Genomic DNA, 21,359 nt, shown 5'->3' with positions numbered 1-21,359 from the left:
CACCGTTTTTATCAGGCTGTAGCCCAGACTTCCTCTCTTCTGTCAGTCCTTAAGTAAATGACCACCCACCAGCCCTTCCTGGTGGCTGGACTCTATGTTTATTGAAGCGGAGTAGAGAAATGGCAGTTAAAGGGCACGACTGGGCACAAGAAAGCTCATTTCTGTTCCCCACTCAGCCATTTACTTGCTGAGAACCACTCAAGAAGACATCCCTCCAGCTTATCAGTGCATTCATTTCCTCTGCTGTGCCCTGGCACTCGCTGAGAAATAAACCACTGGAAGGTGGAGGGAAGGAAGCGGCCATGGGACTGATTTAAGTCTCAACAGATGCAAACCGACAGCCCCTTCTCCCAGAGCTGTCTGGCAGAACTAACATCCAAACTGCTTTTGAAAGAGTTTTTTTTCTGGATTATGTGTCTGGAAAATAAAGTTTAGAAATGCAACACAGTGTGAGAAGGATGATGATGGCTCGTGGATGCTGGTTGCTGCTTGCCGGGCTGTTTCCATGCTCTCCTGCCATCACCCAAGGAGTAGACTCAGGAGTTGGTTCTTCACCACTGTTGGAGGCAAGGGACATTTTCCTACATGTTGTGTCTCTGAGGACACAACCTCCCTCATAATGGAAAGTTTATGGGGCCTTAGTAAAACTGTGCTGTAGGAACGTAATACAAAGTGTGGCATACTGGCAGAGCAGCTCACAGTTCATCTCACCCTGAGGTGCCCTGTATACTCACCCAGATTTTTGAGGATGGTGTTTCAAGAGCTGTTTGATCATTAAAACTTAGTTTAATGTATGAAAAGGAAAGTTTGTGAACTCCAGCTTCAGGACTGGCATAAACAACTCCATGCTGAAGGGAGTAACACCTAAGAAACCCATTACAGGTGTTACATTAGGGGAAAAGTATAGGAAAAAGATGCTGTGTCTGGTCTGGAAATTAACTTAGGCCACAGCAGCCCGAGTGAGCAGCTTGAGACACTCTGACTCTTTGAGCATCTTAGCTGGGATTGGGATAATGAAGCATGCCCACATTTCTGGCAGAGATTGAAAGCTTTCCAAGCCAAGATTTATGTGTGAGAAAACTTGTAACTGTGTGACTCTAGCCCACTCAGAAAACTGAGTTATCTGTGGGAGAAGAGAAATACAGTGATCTATTCTGTACTGGGTAAACAAAGCTGTGCTGTAGTGGGTGATTTCAGGAGATAGCTGGGAGCCAGCTTTAGAAAGTTATGGTGAAAACAGGAGAGAGAGGATTGTTTCTCCCTTCCCCACACATGCCACAGCAGCCACATGTGTGTTTCCTTTTATTTCAGTCACTAACTCAGTGAAAAGTCCTCAGCAGTCAGCAGACCAACCATTAGAAAGAGCCCGGCCAGGTACAGGGATATATTGGCTCAGACAGCTGCCCCGTCCAGTATTTACCACGGGTTTCTTCTGGTGAGGACAGGAATGGTGTAGTGCACATGGGTGTAAGTTTGTCCCAGAGTGCCAATGTAAGATAAGCATGAAAGGTCTTCATTCAGATTTACTGGTTAGCGACAGTGAGCTGTCAGGATGTTGTCATGGCCTTTGTCAGCCTGGCCGGTGACCGTTTTGTCTGAGCTCCGGGGCACATACACCCACAAAGCTCAATATATCTGCAGGTAATCAATGCCTTGTGCTCCTCAGCCTTCCCACAGCACGCCAACTGACCGCAGTCCTGTAGGTATTACAAGACACACAGTCATCATGCTGTTAAAAAACACCCTTGGATAGCAGGAGAACATCAAGAAAACACCACTAAGCCCACAAATCCCCATCTTGAATGCTCTCCACACTTTCAGTAACACCTTTCTGAAAGGTTTAGCAACAGCACACTGGAAAGGACTGCAACAACAGCCTTCCTCCGGCTAAAGTCCTTCCACTCCAAAGCCCCAGACCTCTGCCAGCCAAACATTTGGCCACAGCCTACGGTCAGCACCATTCCCACAGCTCCTGACCCGTCCCTAATTCCTCACTGCTGATGTATGAATCCCACCAGGAACAAACCAATGCCAGTAATAGTCCACAGTTGTGATGCTGTCAAAACACTCCAGAGACTCCAGACATTCCCCATATGCTTCAGCTAGCCACGGGACTTTTGATTTCTGTCTCCCTACAGTCACAGCATTGTCAAAACCTTCTGCTCCCTGCACTGGTGCAGCTGGAACCCAGCAGATCGTGCCGTGCAGACACAACCGGACCGGTTCCCAGGAGGACGATACTGCGAGGGACGGGATGGCAGGGCTCCCAGCTGGCTGAAGGGCTGGCTCTCAGTCACACCTTGAAACAACATTTAGGCTGCCATCAAACAAAATTTTGGAGTGTCTTCTCCTCCCATCATTTCTCTGAAATGCCCATTTAGATTCCAGAGGCAGAGGTGCAAGAAGCATGCCGTGCACTCTCTGTATAGAGCCTGGTGAAGCAGGCCTTCATCCTGCTGCAGGTTTCTAGTTTTCACTGACATCTCTAACAGAGATTGAGTGCTGTGATTATTTCTGAAATAATTTGTGAATCTAGAGTTTATTTTTATCCAGTATGTCTAGGACAGCTAAAGAATCTGGAAAGCATTTAGTATCTGAAAAATATAACTGTGAATCCCCTCTGGGAACAGAGGGACTGGAGCATACATATTTCATTGGTGGGTTAGTCCTGTAATTATCTAGCACAATCTCCGAACTCAAAAGTATGCTGAATCCCAGCCTACCAGAAAGAGGATGAAGTCTTTTGTTTCAGAGTGGGTTATGTAGATATGGCACTCCAGGACATGGCACTAACATGGTGGTGTTGGACAGGTGGTTGGACTTGATGATGTTAGACATCTTTTCCAACTTTAAAGGTTCTCTGATCTGTGATTCTAAGCTAATGCATGCCCTGTGAGCTTGCATTGTCCTGTTGCACACTCACACCCTGCACAGGATGCTTGGTGCCTCCTTCTGGGCCATGAATCCCTTGGCTGTGCCCAGGTGTCTTAAAGCTGAGTTCTTTATCATTTTATGTTTTTTTACTATGACTTTGAGTACTTATTTCACAGACTTATAGGTCTGTGCTTGTGTCAGTACTCACAAGTACCTCACAAGATACCAGACAAGTGATGTGCTGATAGCAGCAGCTGACAGATTCCGTGACTGAAGAACATACATGCCGTGAAAAAATGAACACTTGGAGTAGACAAGGCAGCATACCTTATCCTAACAGGTAGAGGAGTTTGAGAGCTGCAAGGCAATGGCAAGTTAACTGATGCTGCTCAATACAGTGTTTGCTTTGATTTTAATAGAAACAAAGCCATGATCTCAGATCTTGTTTTAGTTGGTCATGAACAGACAATTTCAGTAATAACATCTGAATTCAGAGGGAAAAGCAGCTGCCTAGGTGCCTTCTAATATATGTCTCATTAAATAAACAAGAAGCCTTTCCATGTTCCAGGCTCAACAATGGTCAGGGATGGGAATGTGTAGGCTTGTTTTGTCTTCTGGGAATGAGACTTTTAGGGCAAGTGGTCTGTAGCTCCTTGTCTGCTCTGTACCACGTATTCCTCAGTAGTCTTTGAGGGATACATAGTAGAGTGAAACTTACATGGTCTGTAAGGATGCATCAAAATGGGCTATAAATATGGACATTAAACGCACATTTGAGAGGGAGCCAGGGAACAAGAGAGGTGGATCCTGCAGAAATGAGTAAAACTGTAGCACATAACAACAAGAACTTGCCATACACATACAGACCCGGAGCAGTACCGCATCGCCCTTCTCCCCTGCCACCCTGTGTTAATAAGCATACGTGATTCACCATAGGCGGTGGTCCAGAGAGAGGGACCAGGGACAAGCACCTCGTGAGTGTATAATTAAAAGCAAGAGGAATTGGGAATTCTTGCTGGATTATGAGAAATATAATATAATTGGCATGACTGAAACCTGGTGGGTTTGTTCGCATGACTGGAATGTTAAAATTGCCAGCTATAAATTGTTTAGGAAGGAAAGAACGGTAAAAGAAATTGAGGAGGTAGAGCTCTATATTAAAGATAAAATTTCCAGCGACAGAGGAACTGAACCCCGGGGGCCTGGATAATCTGCATCTGAGGATGTCGAAATAATTGGCACATGAAAATGCAGGTTTTGTAGCAAGAATCTCCATGTTGCTGTATCCAAATAAGACTGGAAACAAATGATGCAGGCCACTTGACCCAGCAGCCTTAGGACAGTTTTCAGGGAAAGCTGAAAAAAGTTGCCTGGAGGCATGGCAACAAACAGGCTTTGTCAAAAGTCAGGTTTTGTTAAAGGTAAATCTTTTGACAAGATGAGTCACTTCTTAGACAATGTTAATGCATTAGACCCAGTCTCTGCGGCTTTACAAAAAAAATATTTAATGGAATGTCCCACTGAAAATATTTTACAGAAGAACTACAGAGAGAGGTAAGAGTGGTAATGATGTAGTGAGAGATGTAGACATCCTTCCTGGCTTGGGAATGCTGAGCCTCTTCAGGCCGGGATGAAGGCACACTGTACAGAGACCTATGGTGTTGGTGGGGATCAGCCAGGAATGACAGAGATCAGACAAGAAGTATCATCGACTGCTTCTGTGAGTTAAGAACAAGGCATGGCAGACAAAAAGAAATACTCCTTCCTGCAGAAGGAACAACATTCCCCTGCCAGGGAATGTTGTGAAGGCCAAAACTGGGGGTCACGTGGATACAGGGAGAAAACATCCATTCCTGTTACTCATGATGATTTGAGAGCAACTTCAGAACATGAAGTCCCCAAACTACTGATGCAGTAATGCTATCACAAGGGAGGTACATGAGCAGCATCATCCTACATCCACCCCTTTGTTCTTCCCTAAATATCTAGTATTGGATGACAATACAATATGCGGAAGAACTTCTTCACGGTGAGGGTGAGGGAGCCCTGGGACAGGATGCCCAGGGGGGTGTGGAGTCTCTTTCTCTGGAGATATTCCAGACCTGTCTGGACACCAACCTGTGTGACCTGTCCTAGGGACCCTGCTTTGGCAGAGGGTTGGACTCGGTGATCTCTGGAGGTCCCTTCCAACCCCTACGATTCCGTGCATATGGGAATACAAAGATAATGAAGAAGATAGACCTTCTCCTTGAGTTGGGGGTGCAGAGTTTATTATTCATTATGATGGGGATGAATAGAGAGATTGTAAACTGTTAAAGAACAGTTACTTGCTGCGGCAAGTAACATCACCAGGGAAATTACCACGATGGAGATCAGATATTTCTAGTTGTCCTCAAATTTGGTTTTGGGACTGATTCTGTTATTGCTGAGATAAGCAGTGTAGGAAAAAGAACTAGGAATACAAATCATGTCACCTAATTAATTAAAAAAAAAAAAGCAAGGTGAATCCCACAGCAAACCTGTGGACATCAGCAAATGCAGGTATCCATGCCTAAACTAATCAACATCATCATTACAGACAGTAGAGAGCAGTGAGCACTTCCTGGGGAGATTAAATTCCTCCTCATATGGAATGAACTGAGCTCTAGGATTATGTGTTTTCCTCACTGGCCAAAAAGGAATCTAAGAAGTTGCCTTTTCTAACACAAAGTCTTAATTTGAAGAGAATAATCCTACTTTAAATGCATTCCTTGCATACACTGTGATCCAAAGCCTGGGAATACTGGTATTACAGAGGTGAGATTTTTCTTCATAACTAAAAATGTGACTGAGCCGGTCTGATTGGGTTGTAAGAAGAGTACTAAAATAATTAAAACAACAACAAAAAAAGTAAACTAGAAGCACCAAATGCTAAGTCATAAGATTCTGTGGTGTCATGAGCAAAAGATAAGAAACAAGTTGTGGGCCAGTCAGTGTTTGACTGTGTAGTGATTGTGAGCTGCAGAGTGCTGTGCTGTAAAGGGAAAGTGTTACTCCAGGGAAGAGTCAGCGCCATTGTGCGAGGCAGAGGTAACACCAGAGTGTTTTGTTGATGCCATCATGCATGGTTGTGGTAAGAAAAAGGGGGAGGTGAAAGAGATCCAGAGTGGGCTTTCCAAGGTAGTTAAGGAAAAGAATGATTCTTCAAGGAAAGAAAAGAAAAAATGGTCCTTTTCAGTATAACAAATTGAAGCTCTAGAGGGGATATGATGGTATGTTATATAGGTATGGATAAATATCAAGAAAATAATTTAAGTAACTTGTCATTGAGGAAAAAACTGAAAATTCAAGGCGGGGTTCCCAGAAAGCACCTCTGGACCTCACCCCTGGAGAGGGCAGTGTGAAACCCACGGCTGAAGTGGGTACTTCTTCGGTTCACACACGGGCTGTATTTGGAAAGAGGAAAGTTCCTGGTCTGAGGGAGCTTGGAGCGAGTCCTGCATAGCTGATGTGGTGGTATCTTAAGGAGGTCTGAAAGGAGCCATTGTGGTTTGACTGCCTTGCTCGCACCCTGTCTATACTTTTACGTGATTTTGGTGCTTCAGGGGTGCCACTGGCCACCAGCGGGAGCCAAGGAAAAAGTAGTTCCTGACTCGATGCCTATCTCATTTTCTGGAGGGTTTTATGCCTTCTCTAAAGCATCAGAAATTGGCTACAGGTGGAGACAGTATGTGAGGAGGTTGCTTTGCTGCCGTTGACATTATTACAGCTTCTCAGTATCTAATTGGTATGTCTGCTCATGCACTGAACATTAAACCGATGATCTAATTTGGGATCAGAAAAGAAGTCTCCCTCAGGCTAGATAACAGGGATAGTAACATTTTTTTGCCTTCCTTTACAACACAGGAAGGGTCCATTTCAGAAAAGCACTTGTGAATTCCTCCTAACAAATCCCTGGATTTGTTAGACCTGGCCATAGGAATTTAAGCTACATGACAAAGAGTGTTCAGCTCTGTTCATGTTCTTCATGATGTCTCCTGCTCTCTTCCTGTGGTATGCCATAGCTGTGGTTTCTGTGGCAGTGGTTGCATATTCCAGACCTTCGGATTTTTATAGGTTGTTTGGGATATTTTCTGCCTGCCATGCACTGGTAATTTTGGATTTTAGGTCCTCCCAAACCTGCTAGACAGACTACCTGTATGAACATCTATCATCTAAAACTCCTAGAGGCTGAGGGACTAGGCAGTGAAATGCTCCTTATTTCATAAGTTACTCTCTATCTCATGAGCAAAATCTGTGTTGTTTTTCTCTTTGGATGTGTCTAACCTCAGCCATTTAACCCAGTCGTTTTAAAGGAGGTATCTGACAGATCCTTGTAAATGGAATAAACACCGAAGTACTGGAAGGCACAGACCCTGTATTTCAAAGAGAACCAAGGTGCTTACCCTGCTGGCAGCTAGTGCAAAATATGAGCAGATGCTACAGAAATAAATATGGGATGGAATATCAATCATCAGGGTATCCCCAAGGTTTCTAAATTATACCAAACTCAATCCTGATTTTAAAACTTTCCTTATGTGGGACGAACAGAACTGGCTTCCTGACAGACCTCAAAATGGGGACTTACCAGGGAATAGGCTGCAAGACCCTCTGTTAGTCGTGGTGTAATGTTATTCACTGTTCTTGCTGGTAAACAAAATGGTAATATAAATCTATGCTGATCTGACTTACAAAAGACACAAGGACTAGAGAAAGCAGTAAATAGAGAGAAGCAGCAGCTCTTTTTTCTATAGAATGACACGGCTTGCAGAACGGTCACAGGCAAACAAAATTCACTTTAAAGTGAATTCCCCTTGCATTTGGCTGGGATTAATCAGGGAAAGGGACAAACTATGGCCACAATCTGGGAGATTCACTGGGAAACAGAGCCACTCCATCATGCCTAGACTCTCTACATTTGGAGACACCAAAAAGCAGATCACAGAATCATCCAGCCTGATTTCACTGCATCACCTAGCCAAGCAACAGTAAAAAGGACTGTATGGCAAAGGTACAAGCTTGGAAATCAGGTTCACAGAAAAAAATGCAAGCACAACTTTTCTTCACTTGATTTTAACACCTGGAGATCCATTTGCAGTATACTGCATGTGAATGTCTTACCACCCATCTTGCTAACCTCCTTTAAAATCTGTGGCTGAAAGGTTGAGGTTATGTCAGTTTCCATACTTTGAGTCAGGTGTGACTGCCTAGAAAAACAGGACACCTCAATCCAAAAAGCAACCAGGCATCTATTGGTAGGGAAGGTGGGGACAAGTTTCTGGAGTGTGTTTTAAGAAGGCAGCTTAAACTGCAATGGCCAAGAAGAATAGAGAGTGGGCAGATGGGTGATCCAGGAAAGGAATACTGTTATGGTGCTGACAGTGGAGAAGTACAGGGTGATGTGGACCTCTGGCATCCATGGTCCCTGCACCTCCAGCAACCCCTTTGCCTCTTACCTACAGGCACTTGCACATCTTTCAAGCTGCAGCCTCAGGACCTGTGTTCACAGCAACATGCCATCCCATCAGATCAGTGCTCTGTCTCAAGTCCGTCTTCCCCTCCATTTTGGCAGATGTCAGCTTTTGATGTTTTGATTTTCTGGAGTGATCCCATCCATGAAAAGGAGTTTCCTTCTTTGCTGTCAGTGACTTTCTGCCTGCCCTGCTTATGGAGCTCTGGAGTGAGGGCACAGATCCAATGCATCATCTGGAGAGAAGTGCTGGCATGGTTAAAAGATAATCCACATTCATCCACAGCTAATAACTGTAAAAGTGGGACCTCCTGAACCAGGTTTCTTCTACAACCAGGGCTTTAGGGTCTTACTGCTTACTTATTCCTTTGATCTTTGTTTATCACCAGCCTGAATAGAACTGCTACTGCAGTCATGTGGGAGACTGGAGAAGGCACGTCAGACTTCATACAATGAGGCATATCTATCAGCTACATCTTCTGTGAAGAGCATTGTTTGCAGCCTTTCACAGTTTCCTCTAGAGACCTCACTGTCCCACAGATACTGGACCCCCAATAACTAGTTTATTTTGGCATATTTACATTAGCACAGAGTAAGCACAGTGTGGTAGACGGTTGCTCTGGGATGACCAGATGAAAACCCTCATCTTCCCATTCCATGCTTTGAAATGCTTAAAGCAACTCAGAATACTGATTTATTGTTTTCCAGATTACAAAGTTAGGTCTAATTTGACACCAGAACCATCGAAAGCCTCTCTCAGCACCATTGTTTCCTTGATTCTCCCAATCATTTAAAAATCTGAGCTATTTTCCAGCTCTTCAAATGATAGATGTGTGTACACATCTGTCAGGTCTTACCAAGATAATCAGATGAGTCTTGTGACTTGGCCGTGTTTCAATTAGACATGATTTGAGAGCAGCCTGTGGAGATGTTTGCTTTCAGATGCTGTGCAGGATTTTTCACATCAGGGAGAGTTTTGGTGCAGAAAACGCAGTTGCCATGGCACGTAGTCCCTGTTAGCACAAACACACTGGGGTATTCCCTGCTCTGCCCGCACCCTCTGCCCCCTGCACAGCTATCTACTGCTCCAGTGAACCAAAGGGGAAGCTCCAGAGTGTGGATGATACCTCTCTGATAAAATGATTACAATTTCTCTGTGAATACATCAATTGAAGGGCAAAAAAACCCGTGCCTGAAATAAAATACTGGGAAGCTTTAAGGTTTTCTGCTTTAAAAGGTAGAAAGTTTTAAGAGCTTGAGTTTGCTGAGAGAACAGTAGTATAGCATTCAGATTTTAAAACAACCCCAAAAGGGGGAAAAACTGTGAGTTATCTCAGCAGAGGCTGAGAAACAGAGCAAATTCTTGTGTTACTTGGAAGTAAGAGAAATGTAGATGGGCAGCAGCCATGAATGGCAGCTGTCAGAGTGAGCGAAAGCAATTGTTTTCCTAGTCCACAACATATTTTAGTGTAATTCTGAGTGAACTGGTTTATTTTCCACAAAAAATATCAGTCAAATAAAATCAACATGGTCAACTGGAAAATCTTGACTTTGCAGATGAATACTTGATTTTTTATTAGGAAAAAAATCAATTAAATACTCTGTCTGCAATCAGTTTAATCAAAAGCAGAATATTTCACTTGTTAATTAACCTGATACAACTCCATTTGAGAGAGCTCATTAAACTTGTATTTTCTTGAATGTAGTACTTTATTTCACTGTGTGTTGCAGTCCTCATCCTTGTCTAGGCTGGGATCCCTTGAGGGTTATACCTTTTTTTAGACACATACAATGATTTTACTCTCAGTAGATGATGTGGGATCTCATCAGAATCACATGACTCCAGATATAATTGGAGAGATAAAGATTTGTTAGGGCCTATTGGGAAAAAAAAGGGGACCTTGTCTTTCGTAGGCTGGGAGCCAGAGTGTTGCTAAAAGGGAATGCTGTTTAAGTGAAATTTAATCATTCGAATTTCCATCAGAACTGTACTTTTGAACTCATAACATTTTACATAGAGCAAGTGAATACAGACAGCTTTCTCTTTTTTTTTTTCTTTCAAGATGAAAACCAGAGTTGTAACAGAGATCCTTCTTTCAGTCAGGTCTATCAGATTTCTTTTAAGTCAAATAAGCTAGAATATTTTGAAGCTGTGAGGTTGGAAGACATACAAACTAGGATTTTTCAGAGTTGTTGCTATTTTGCTGCCCTGGTTATTAATGAGGCATTTATCAGTGGCCCAGAGAAGAAAGAACATAGGAACATAAAGCCAGTAAGTATGATCCAGGACATCAGGTTCAGGTCCTTGCTATTGCAACAACCATGTTATAATCTTAGAATAGAATCATAGCATTATTTAAGTTGGAAAAGACCAAGATCATTGAGTCCAACCATTAACCCAGCACTGCCAAGTCCAGCCACCAAACCATGTCCCCAGGCACCACATGCACACATCTTTTAAATCTCTGCAGGGATGGTGACTCCACCACTCCCCTGGGCAGCCTGTTCCACTGACTGACAACCCTTTGGGTGAAGACATTTTTCCTAATATCCCTAAACCTCACTGCTGCAACTTGAGGCCATTTCCTTTTGTCCAGTCATTTGTTACCTGGGAGAATTTACTGACTCCCCCTGTCTGCACCCTCCTTTCAGGCAGCTGTAGAGAGCAATTAGATCTCCCCTCAGCCTCCTCTTCTCCAGGCTGATCCACCCCAGTGCCATCAGCTGCTCCCCATCAGACTTGTGCTCCAGACCATTCACCAGCTTTGCTGCCCTTCTCTGGACCCACTCCAGCACCTCCATGTCCTTCTTGTAGTGAGGGGCCCAAACCTGAATGCAGCACTTGAAGTGCAGCCTCACCAGTGCCCACTACAGAGGATGGTCCCTGCCCTGGTCCTTCTGGCCACACTATTGCTAACACAAGCCAGGATACCATAGGCTGCCTTGGCCACCTGGGCACATTGCTGGCTCATACCAACACCCCCAGGTCCTTTTCTGCAGGGAAGCTCTCCAGCCACTCTTCCCCCAGCCTGTAGCATTGCCTGGGGCTGTTGTGACTGAGCCTTGTTGAGCCTTATTGACAGTTGCCTCAGCCCATGGATTCAGCCTGTCCAAATCCCTCCACAAAGTCTTCCTACCCTCCAGCAGATCAACATTCCTGCTCAACTTGTTGTCTGCAAATTTACCAGGGGTGCACTCCATCCCATTCTCCAGATCACTGATAAAGACACTACCCAGACCTGGCCCCAGTACTGAACCCTGTGGAACACCACTTGAGACCAGGCACCAACTGGATTTAGCTCCATTCACCCCAACTCTTTGGGCTCAGCCATCCAGGCAGTTTTTTACCCAAAGAAGAGTACAACGTCCAAGCTGAGAGCAGCCAGTTTCTCCAGGAGAATGCTGTGGGAAACGGTGTCCAAGGCTTTAATAAAGTCAAGGTAGACAACATCCACAGCCTTTCCCTCATCCACTAAGTGAGCCACCTTGTCATAGCAGGAGATCAGGTTGGTCAAGCAGGACCTGTGCTGACTGGGCCTGATGGCCTGATTGTCCTGTATGCGCCACATGACGGCACTCAACCTGGTCTGCTCTGTAACAATGTGAATATTTAGAAAGCCTGCACTTTTTTGACGTGTTCTCTGCACTCGTCCTGACTTCCAGGCTAAGCCACCAGTATATTCAGATATACTCTGGACAAATCCAGCCACTGTTGCACAGTCTGGGGTCCTGAAGACAGCAGCAAACATACCATACACTTTATGCAATGGGTGGAAGAAGCAATAGAATAGATGTGGGTGTCCCAAAAGCCTGAAGTCAGAGTGATTCCAGTGTCCACGGCGAGTTTGGAAGTACATCTGTGTGCTATAGCTTAGACACACCTAGGTCTGCCTTTCCAGCTGCCCTGCACAGAGCTCTAGTTGCTCCTGAGTGTCTCCCACAGACCCACAGAAGAATGTCAGCCTGCGGCCACTTTGGGAGCTGCAGCCAGGCACCTCTGATCTGTCGCAATGCAGTGTCAGTGTGCACACAGCAAGGTGTGCAGACCATAAGGGGGAGAGCAGCCCAGAGCCCTGGAGCCAGCGTATTGTGCAGACCTGGTGGTTCTATGGGACCTGTTCCTATTAGTTCTCTGGCAGCATTGGATCTGGGGGATGTGGAAAAGCCACTTCTCTTTCTTAGCTTTTCCTTTCAAATTATTGTCCAGGCTAGGGAGGTAGAGATGTCTCTGAACTCTGCCTGGGGAATAAGCATTTGCCTCCAACACAGAGTCCCTGCTGTCCAAAGCACATGAGATGCTCTGAAGTAGAACCTTTCAGTGGAGAAGGTAAGAGAGCAGCCCCACTCCCTCCATGTGCCAGAGCAAGGGGGACTGGTCTGGGTATCTGAGGTGACAGGACACGTAGTGACCCCTCTGCCACGTGCCACTTCGTGGCAGCGGTGTCCTGCAGTGCCTCCTTCCCATCCCTCCAGCAGTCCTGCTCTTTACCAGCTCATTCCCTTCCCGTAGAAGGCAGCTCTGCCAGCACAGCCCCTTCCCACACCGCCTTCTACTTTTTCCTGAAATGATTTGATTTTGCAGACATGACAAGTTCGTGCCACAGACTTGGAGGGGTTGGAAAGCTCAGGACTTCCCACATTGTGAGCAGCAGAAGGAAAAGAAAGGACATGGGCCTCATGCTGGAAGCAAGACAGAGAAATCATTTTGTTATGCAACCACAACTTTCTCCCTGTGTCCCTGGGACTGATGCAGTGATAAGATCCACATCTTCCTCTAGACTGGTTCTGACAAACTCGCAGAAGCTCAAAGCTTCTTCCATAGAAACTCCTGAGGAGCTGGAAACACTTGACCACAGCTGCAGAGTCTCGAAACCAGAAAACTCTCATTGAACCTGTCCGAGGAAATGCTCTGTGTGCTCCAGGGAGCTGTGCCCAGGGCACTTTCAGACACAGGGAATTTCTCCTTCCTTGCTGGTTTGCTGATGATGTCCTTCCCCATTCAGGCTCGGCACATGTTCAAGGTTCAAATGCACACACGTGTGTGCAAGCATAAATGACAGTAATGTGGCTGGCCACACAGACCAAGTTAGAGAGAGCTGTGCCTTTGCCAGCACCTACAGACACAACATCATCACTCCCATCAACACGCTCACTCCTCTGGTTGAGCAGGTCTGAAGATCAGTAGTGACACTTTCACACTCCTTCCCTGCGTGCACACACACATCACAGAAGTGGTCCCTCAGATATTATCATGGGCACTAAGTCCCATACCATGACCTTTACCTAGCCACCAGCCCAGACCTTGGGTCTTTCCAGATGTGTCTCTTCCCACTCTCTGCTGGTTCAGTTTGAAGTTCCCTAGTGAATCACAAACGCACCAGGACATGCACATATGCAGGATTAGCTCAATTAGGATTAATTAGCAAAAAACATACTCAAATTTGTGGCTGATAGCCAGACCTACAGGCCCCCATGACCCACTCCCTCTTCTCAGGAAGTCCAGCAGAGACACAGCTGAGCCCATGCTGAGCCCATGGGTCAATACATTCACAAGGGCTTGCCAGAGGTGTGATGTTGCACCTGGCCCTTGGGAAGCCATAGAAGAAGCCAAGTGCTTTGCTCTTGTTGATGTTTAGGTGGTTGTTCTGTCCTCTCTCCTCACCTGCAGCAACAACCCAACACTGCTGAGCTCCAGAGAGCTTCACGTGCACTGTATGTGGCCACTGCTCCTCTATGGAAGCAGCAAACATTCATGCCAGGTCACACCTCTTCCTTCTATGGGAGTTATGTGCAGGAGAGATCACTCCTTGGCTTTCTGTTCTGTCAGAATCACTGCCGCAACTGGGTGAAGGCAGGACTATCTGGGGGATGAATCCTAGACACTGTTCTTGTTGCTTCTCTAAACAGCCTGTTCTGTATTCTCTAAAGGCTCTCCAGGAGCCTGGTTATGAGGAGAAGATGCATCTGGAAAAGGGCAGCACAGCAGGATAAACTCTGCCAAGTCTAAAATTAAACTTAAGAGGGCTTAAGAGATCAGTTATACAAGATACCCAAAAATAACTTAGAATAAATCCTAAGAGGAACAGTGAAAGCACTGCTGACATCTTCAGTTCTCAGTGAGATGCATGTCTGCATGTTGAAGTATGAATGTGGTCTATAAATACCACCAGTTGTTACCATTGAAAATAGAGGAGGGGTTTCCAGTGCTCCAGCAACAGGGACAATGAAGGGAAGTCCTTCATCAGGAACTGCTTGTGCAGTTCCTACTACAACCTCTAGCAGTAAGCCAGGTGCACTTTAGACATCAGCCACTGAAAGTGACCTCCCTCCATACTTATCTTATTCTCTGTCTCCAGTGTACGATTACTTGTGCTATGGCTCCAAAAGGCCTTTTTCCAGACACTTCACCATCTTCTGTCCAGATTATTTAAACTGGAGACCTCAGCCAGCTCTCCTGGGAGAGATGGTGTTCTGGACAAGCTGATCTGAGGGAAGACAAGGATGCTGCAAATAGCCTGCGATCACCCTCTGTATATCTGTAGAGAACGAACCTGCAGCCAAACACTGTGGTACCATCAGCTTCCTCGGAAGCCACGTGTGTCAGAAAGACTGTGTACCATGCTGTCTACCTGAAGGCAGCATGTGTCTGCAGCTCTCAGGGTGTCCTGTGCATTTTCTGCAGTAGCAAATGCTATTCCCCTTTGACTGTCTCAGGATAACATGCAAAGAGTCAGATATCTGTTAAAGATTTCCAGTAATATGGCTTCAGATCCACTTCAACCACAGGTGAGAGATGACTCAGTGCTAGTCAGTTAGCTTGAAGTCAGGGGAAGATAGATGTGCAATGAAAGTAAAAGCTTACATCTGAACAGAAGCCCACACAGCACAACTACAGGCTGGGCAGAGAATGGATGGAGAGCAGCCCTGAGGAGAAGGACTTGGGGGTGCTGATAGATAACAAGCTCAACATGAGCTGGCAGTGTGCACTTTCAGCCCAGAAGGCCAACTGTGCCCTGAGCCACATCAAGAACAGAGTGGCCAGCAGGTTGCGTGAGGGCATTCTGCCCCTCTATTCTGCTCTCATGAGACCCCACGTGCAGTGCTGCATCCAGCTCTGGGGTCCCCAGCACAGGAAAGACATGGAACTGCTGCAGTCAGTCCAGAGGAGGCCACAAAGATGATCAAGGGGCTGGAGTACCTCTCCTCTGAAGACAGGCTGCGAGAGTTGGGCTTGTTCAGCCTGGAGAAGGCTCCAGGGTGACCTAATTGCAGTGTGCCAATACTTAAAGGGGTCCTACAGGAAAGAGGGAGAGGGGCTGTTCACCAGGGAACGTAGTGATAGGACAAGGAGCAATGGCTTCAAGCTGAAAGAGGGCAGGGTTAAGTTAGATGTTAGGAAGAAATTCTTTACTCTGAGGCTGAGAAGGCACTGTCACAGGGTGCTCAGAGAGGCTGTGGAAGCCCCATCCCTGGAAGTGTTCAAGGTCAGGTTGGATGGGGCTTTGGGCAACCTGGTCTAGTGAGGGTGTCCCTGCCCATGGCAGGGGGTTGGAACTAGACGAACTTTAAGGTCCCTTCCAACTCAGAGCATTTTGTGAGTCTATGATTCTATGAAAATCCAAACTACCAATCCATGTGGCTAAAAAGAAAAGTGCTCCTTAATCAGCTTATACCAAGTTCAGATCTAAGGGTCACTGTCCCCATATTCGCTTGACTTTATGTCAATGCATTTCTGACATTCCTCATGCCCTAAAACTCAGTGTCTGGGTGAGAGTGATTCCTACTGACAGCACAGTATCTTTCATAGTCTACCTATTTAGCTTGGTCAGGCACCTAAAGTACACCCTGTGTGAAAAGACGTTGAGAGAGATGGGCTTGTTCACATCACTTTCAATAGAGGAAGGATGACTGCAAAGTTGACAGAGCAGCTAGAGTGGTCCAGGTTGGGCAAGGGTGGTGCAGCCCTGGGGCCAGAGCAGAGGAGAAACTCCATCCTTGGAGTCTCTAAAGAGTGGGCATCATCATCCTCGATGTATTTCAAGATTTGGCTAGGCAAAGTCACTGCTGGCCTGGTCGGGCATTAGCCATAGTCCTGCTCTGAACAGGAGACTGGACAACAGACCTGCAAGGCACCATCAACACAACGTTTCTGAGGTGATGTGATACCTGGAAAGATACTATTCCAGGTATCTTTCAGTCTGTCTGTCCTGAACCTTAATAACTTTCACATCTGGCATTCCTTCCACTCAGATATGGACTGCCCTACCTACCCCTTGTTAACAGAGCTGGCACTCTGATAAGTCGTGTCACTTCCACTCAATGACTGTCCTCTGGATTCACAGAGCAGAAGTCCTTCCCCCTGCTATGGAGATATTGAAATGTTCATTTCAATGTCAAGTGAATCTTTGGTTTTATAGCAACTTACACAGTCAGACTATAGACTATGGACACAACCCTTTTTAGCATACTTGGCATAGGTTTAAAGCTGCAAAAAGTAAGCAAAATGTGGTAATTATAGCATTACAATAATAGATTGTTATTTCAGCACAACTATCATTTGAATGGTTGCTTTTATCTTAATCTTTCCCCCCAAAATCCCCATAAAGATCAACATTTTATATTGGTTTGTACATATAATTAATTACAACTCAGAAAAAATTACACATGGACTACAACATCACTACAGCATTTCACTGTTTATTCTTTTTTAATGGCTCACATTTCCTAAATCAGTCTTTGCACTGTGCAATTAAAATTTAGCAAAATGAATAAAAATACCTAGTCCTGAAGCTGACTGTGCATCAATTAAAGTCTTAGAGGGCAAAATGGATTCTTCCATTAGCTCTGGCAGGCATGCTGTGCTCCAGTTCCTGGAGGTGGACAGGCTGTTGGTGACCTTAGAATGTTGTGTGTGGATGGAAACATGTACAATTGGTGGATGGATGCATCTAGAGCAGAGGAATTATTTTATAATCTCTGATTATATTATTTTATATTATTATATAAAATATAATTTTTAATAAAATATAATAAAATAATATAATAATATTATTATATTATTTTATAATCTCTGATTGCCTGAAGAAGTAAAAAGAAAGGTCAAAACATCCACCCTTAAGACACATTTCCTGCTCTGAAGCAATAATGCTGCTCAAGAATGCCTGCAAAAACGGAGGTGGAGTCCTAAAGAGAGAAAATTTAATTTACAATGATAAATGGATGCAGCAGCCACGAAGCAGAGGGAATGTCACAGGGTGTGATGGTCAAGGCATTTGCCTGCTTTTATAAACTTTTTTTTTAAATGCTATCAATTGCTTAGCTTGCTTTGTGCTTCAGGTTTTGTCTGTCCTAGTCATACATGTCATAAATGTCTATTGAGACATCTGTGCCCATGGCAATGCTTCCTGGCACTGGGAGGTTTGGTCAGACCCTGGTGGGGCACAGGCAGTGTCCTGGTGATAAGAAGGAGGAGGGTGAATGTGTAGTTGAAGTAGGCCTGTGCTTTCCCAGTGCTCCTCCAGCTGGAGTGCAACACTGTTCCCAGGCTTGGGAAAGAGCAGAACTGACCCAACAGGGACCCGACCATCAGCAAGAGGGGTTTTTTGTCATTAACTGTATTTCCTGCTCCTGATCAAGGGACATTAATCCTCAGGGAGAGTCCAGCCATGTGAGCATAGTGCCTTTGTTCCAGGCTGGAGGTGCAGGAGAAGGTCTGCTCGCCATGTCAGACAACCTGTAGTGCCATAGAGTCTCAGGTGGGAGCGGTGGCAGGATCACCAGTCAGAAAGAGGAGGCAGAGGAAAATCTATCAACTTCTGTCTCCTAAAATAATCCTTTTCTTTTAAAGGTGAAAAATGTCGAAGTTTTATTGACCTTGCCCCGGCTTCTGAGAAAGGTAAGACAATACAGTCAAGGCTCCTTTCCATTGTACAAATTGCATCCGTGTTGTTTCTTGTCGTACTTCAGGGCCAGGGGAAACATTACTCCCTAAGCAGACAAGACCTACGTGTCATGCAGATTACATACAGCCAGGTGAAACAAATGCCAAGGGTTTAAGACAGCTGTTCGCTCAGTTTATGCAGATGTGTCATTTCTCTGATGCATTTTCTCCTCACTTAGATGATTTTTTTTCAAGAAAGTGAAGATTTATATTGCACTACAGACATTTCCCTTCTTCCTTGAGTGAGGAAGGACATGCTACGTGGTTTCCTCAGGCCATGAAGACATTTTTGGTCAGAAAACTGCAGTCACAGTACCAAACATCTCTCTGCAAGAGGGAATCATGTAGATGCTTGTTTGTTTGATTCACCTTCACAAAAAAAGTAATGAATAACTTCAAGAGGCAGGCTGCAAAGGGCCTTCCTTCCTCTCATACTGGAGTTGTAAATTCTCAATAGCAATTCAACCCGTATTTCAAAACACTATTTATCAGGAAAATAATGGGTAGAGTTCAATTAGCAAACTGGGCAGCTGAGCCCATCCCACTCCCTGCTCAAGACAAGAGCATTGTTGTGCAGAGTTCTTCATGCTGATGTGGGCTCTGGAGAACCCACAGGACAGGTGAAAATGCGTGTTTGCCCAAAGAAGCCATAGATTGTGTGCCTTCGCCAGGTCTGACAGAGAGGCAGTATGTGGTGTGAGGAGCCGTTGTTCTTAGTTTGTCTAAGCTGCTGATCAGCTGGACAAATTGAAAGACAAGGGCAATTACCATTAATAAAGCAATGGGGTAGTTCAGTGAGAAAAGTAGCAACAGAGACAGCCTGTGAAATCCATTGTGTGTAAACCTGAATAAATGATGCACGTCGGGGCAGAGCAATCCTGGGATTACTGACACTAATGGGCTCTGGGCTGGATCTCACACACAGAGTGCACCTTGGGGCACCACCGTTCATATGGAATCACTAGCTCAATACTCTGCAGCGCTCAACCAGCCAACGATCAGCTAGAAAGCATGAGGAAAGGACTTGAGAACAGAGCAGAGACCATCCTGTTGCACGAGGACTGTATGTATCTGAGAGCTTCGATTTATATAAAATACAGTGTAGTAATTTGTCCTTTTTAGTCCAGTGCACAGAATGGCCCACAGATTCTGTACGAGGATGAGACTGAGAGTCTTGAGCCCAAAGGAGACACACATGACAGGAGAAATGATGGACATTGATAAAGATGAAAGAGGAACTGAAAGGCAACCTGGGGTAGTTCGCTGCCTTTCCCAGTGCAAGGACTAGTGGGCTTTGCATGGTGCCTTCAGCAGACAGACTCAAAACAAGCCCAATGTTTCTGTTGTAAAGGCAACGGGATGTTTCTGTGCTTTAACCATTTTCCATGAAAGTTCATTGCGGTGCATAATGCCTGGTTGCATCACCCACACACTTTCCAAAACAGCATTCAGTGCTTTACATTAAGTATTTCTCCTGGTTGTGTGAAATGCTGTCAGCAATTTTTTTAAAAAATTGAATTTTAGAGTTGCTGCATGATGTCAGTGTGTGTGTGTTTCTAGACTATTCCGTTTTCCTCCAACAGGAAGAAAGGTTCTTTTGGTCTGGTGGCATAAAGAAACTTTTAACAGTTTCTGAAGTCTTGCCATGGAGTTGTATGTCATATTGACAGAGAGAGAGAGGATGCTCAGTCAGAGCTGAGAAGTGCTGACCTTCTGACTCAGAGACAACTCTGGGTCAAGTTGGACACTGCAACATAGTTGATCTGAATTTTTCACCATCAGCCTTGTACTGTGCTGAGATACCTTCATCATATGCAAAGGAAAATTGTCTGCCAGCGATGCCCAACTTACTTTCAGGGCAGAATTTAACTTCTCTTTTCCAGATAGAAAGTACTTCCTACTCCTTTAATTTCTTCATCCCCTCACTCAATATTGACTTTAATGGTCATAGGCTTGTCAAGTGCTCAGTTACACCCAGTGATGGGACAGATTCTTGATTCTTCTTCCAAATAAATGATATATGATAAAATACACTGAAATAAAAAGTAGAGCTCAGTTATACAAATATATTGTGGTTTTCTCTGTCCATTGTGTAACTGGGAATTTTTGGACTAAACTTGTCTGCACAGCAAGACTTCAGCTTACCCAGTTCCTGTGCACATTCTTAGCATCGCCTACCACTAAAAAGTGGTTCAAGTTTTCCATTATCTAAAACCTCTTCATGTGTACATGTTCTGTTACTGCAACTGAGCACTCAGGCTTTCTAACGTTTTGCTTTCAGTTCTTTTTCCCTGATCCAAAGACAACCTCTATCTAACCAACTTCCAAGCTAAATACAGGCTGTTGAAATACCTCTGAGCACGTATCTTCTACTTTTAAGGCATGCTAAAAGGAACTCTGAGAACAAGTTGTGTTCTCCTCTGGAGTCCCTCACCAATTAGCAGCAAGTCAGTATAAAACCTCTGCATAGTACTAAAAAAACTTCTTGGCATAGAAAAGGTAATCACTGAAACATTCACAGTAAAATAAATCATCTATGGTACCAACATTCTTACTTCAAATCTTGCATTCATAAATGAAAAGGTTTCTTATTCTTACTGTAAAAAAGGAATAACTTAAGCTTGAGCTTCCTATCTTTAATCAATTTGTGTTGATCTCTAGTGTAGCTGGATATTATATTTCTGACCAGCTCTTATACCCTTTCCATATATCACACCAATGACATCCACTAAAAGGAGGCAGCGAAATTTGGGGCAAACAGACCCACAGTGTGGTATAAATAAGCATTTCCAACCCACACTAGGAGAGCTCTTCCCTGCATTTAAGGCAGCTGCCAACAATCTGTCAGTACCTTGTAAGCCTAACATTGAATTTATTAGCTATTGCTGGTTGCTAGTGCCAAATCTGCTTAACAAAATCAGCTTGGTGATGGTAGATAATAACTAGGAAAAAATAAATAAATTCTGTGTCCACAAATATTTCTTATGACAGTTTCCATTTGTTATCAATAAAGAATGACAGGGCAATAGCTGGCTACGTTGGCCAGGACTTTTAATG

General features: G+C 44.7%; 1 protein-coding gene across 1 annotated transcript in view; it reads left to right on the top strand.

The window, feature by feature from the left end:
* GSG1L (GSG1 like) overlaps positions 1-21,359 on the top strand; it is a gene marked incomplete at both ends in the record, with an annotated part of 57,705 nt that overhangs the window by 728 nt on the left and 35,618 nt on the right. Inside the window, one exon of the mRNA XM_084270949.1 lies at positions 18,210-18,257. Within this exon, the coding sequence (XP_084127075.1) occupies positions 18,210-18,257 (48 nt within the window). The remainder of the gene's footprint in view (positions 1-18,209; positions 18,258-21,359) is intronic.

This window comes from Gallinula chloropus (assembly GCF_964237585.1).
Source record: "Gallinula chloropus genome assembly, chromosome: 15".
Lineage (NCBI taxonomy): Eukaryota > Metazoa > Chordata > Aves > Gruiformes > Rallidae > Gallinula > Gallinula chloropus.
The sequence above is the reverse complement of the archived record's forward strand: the minus strand, read 5'-3'. Positions and strand labels throughout refer to the sequence as shown.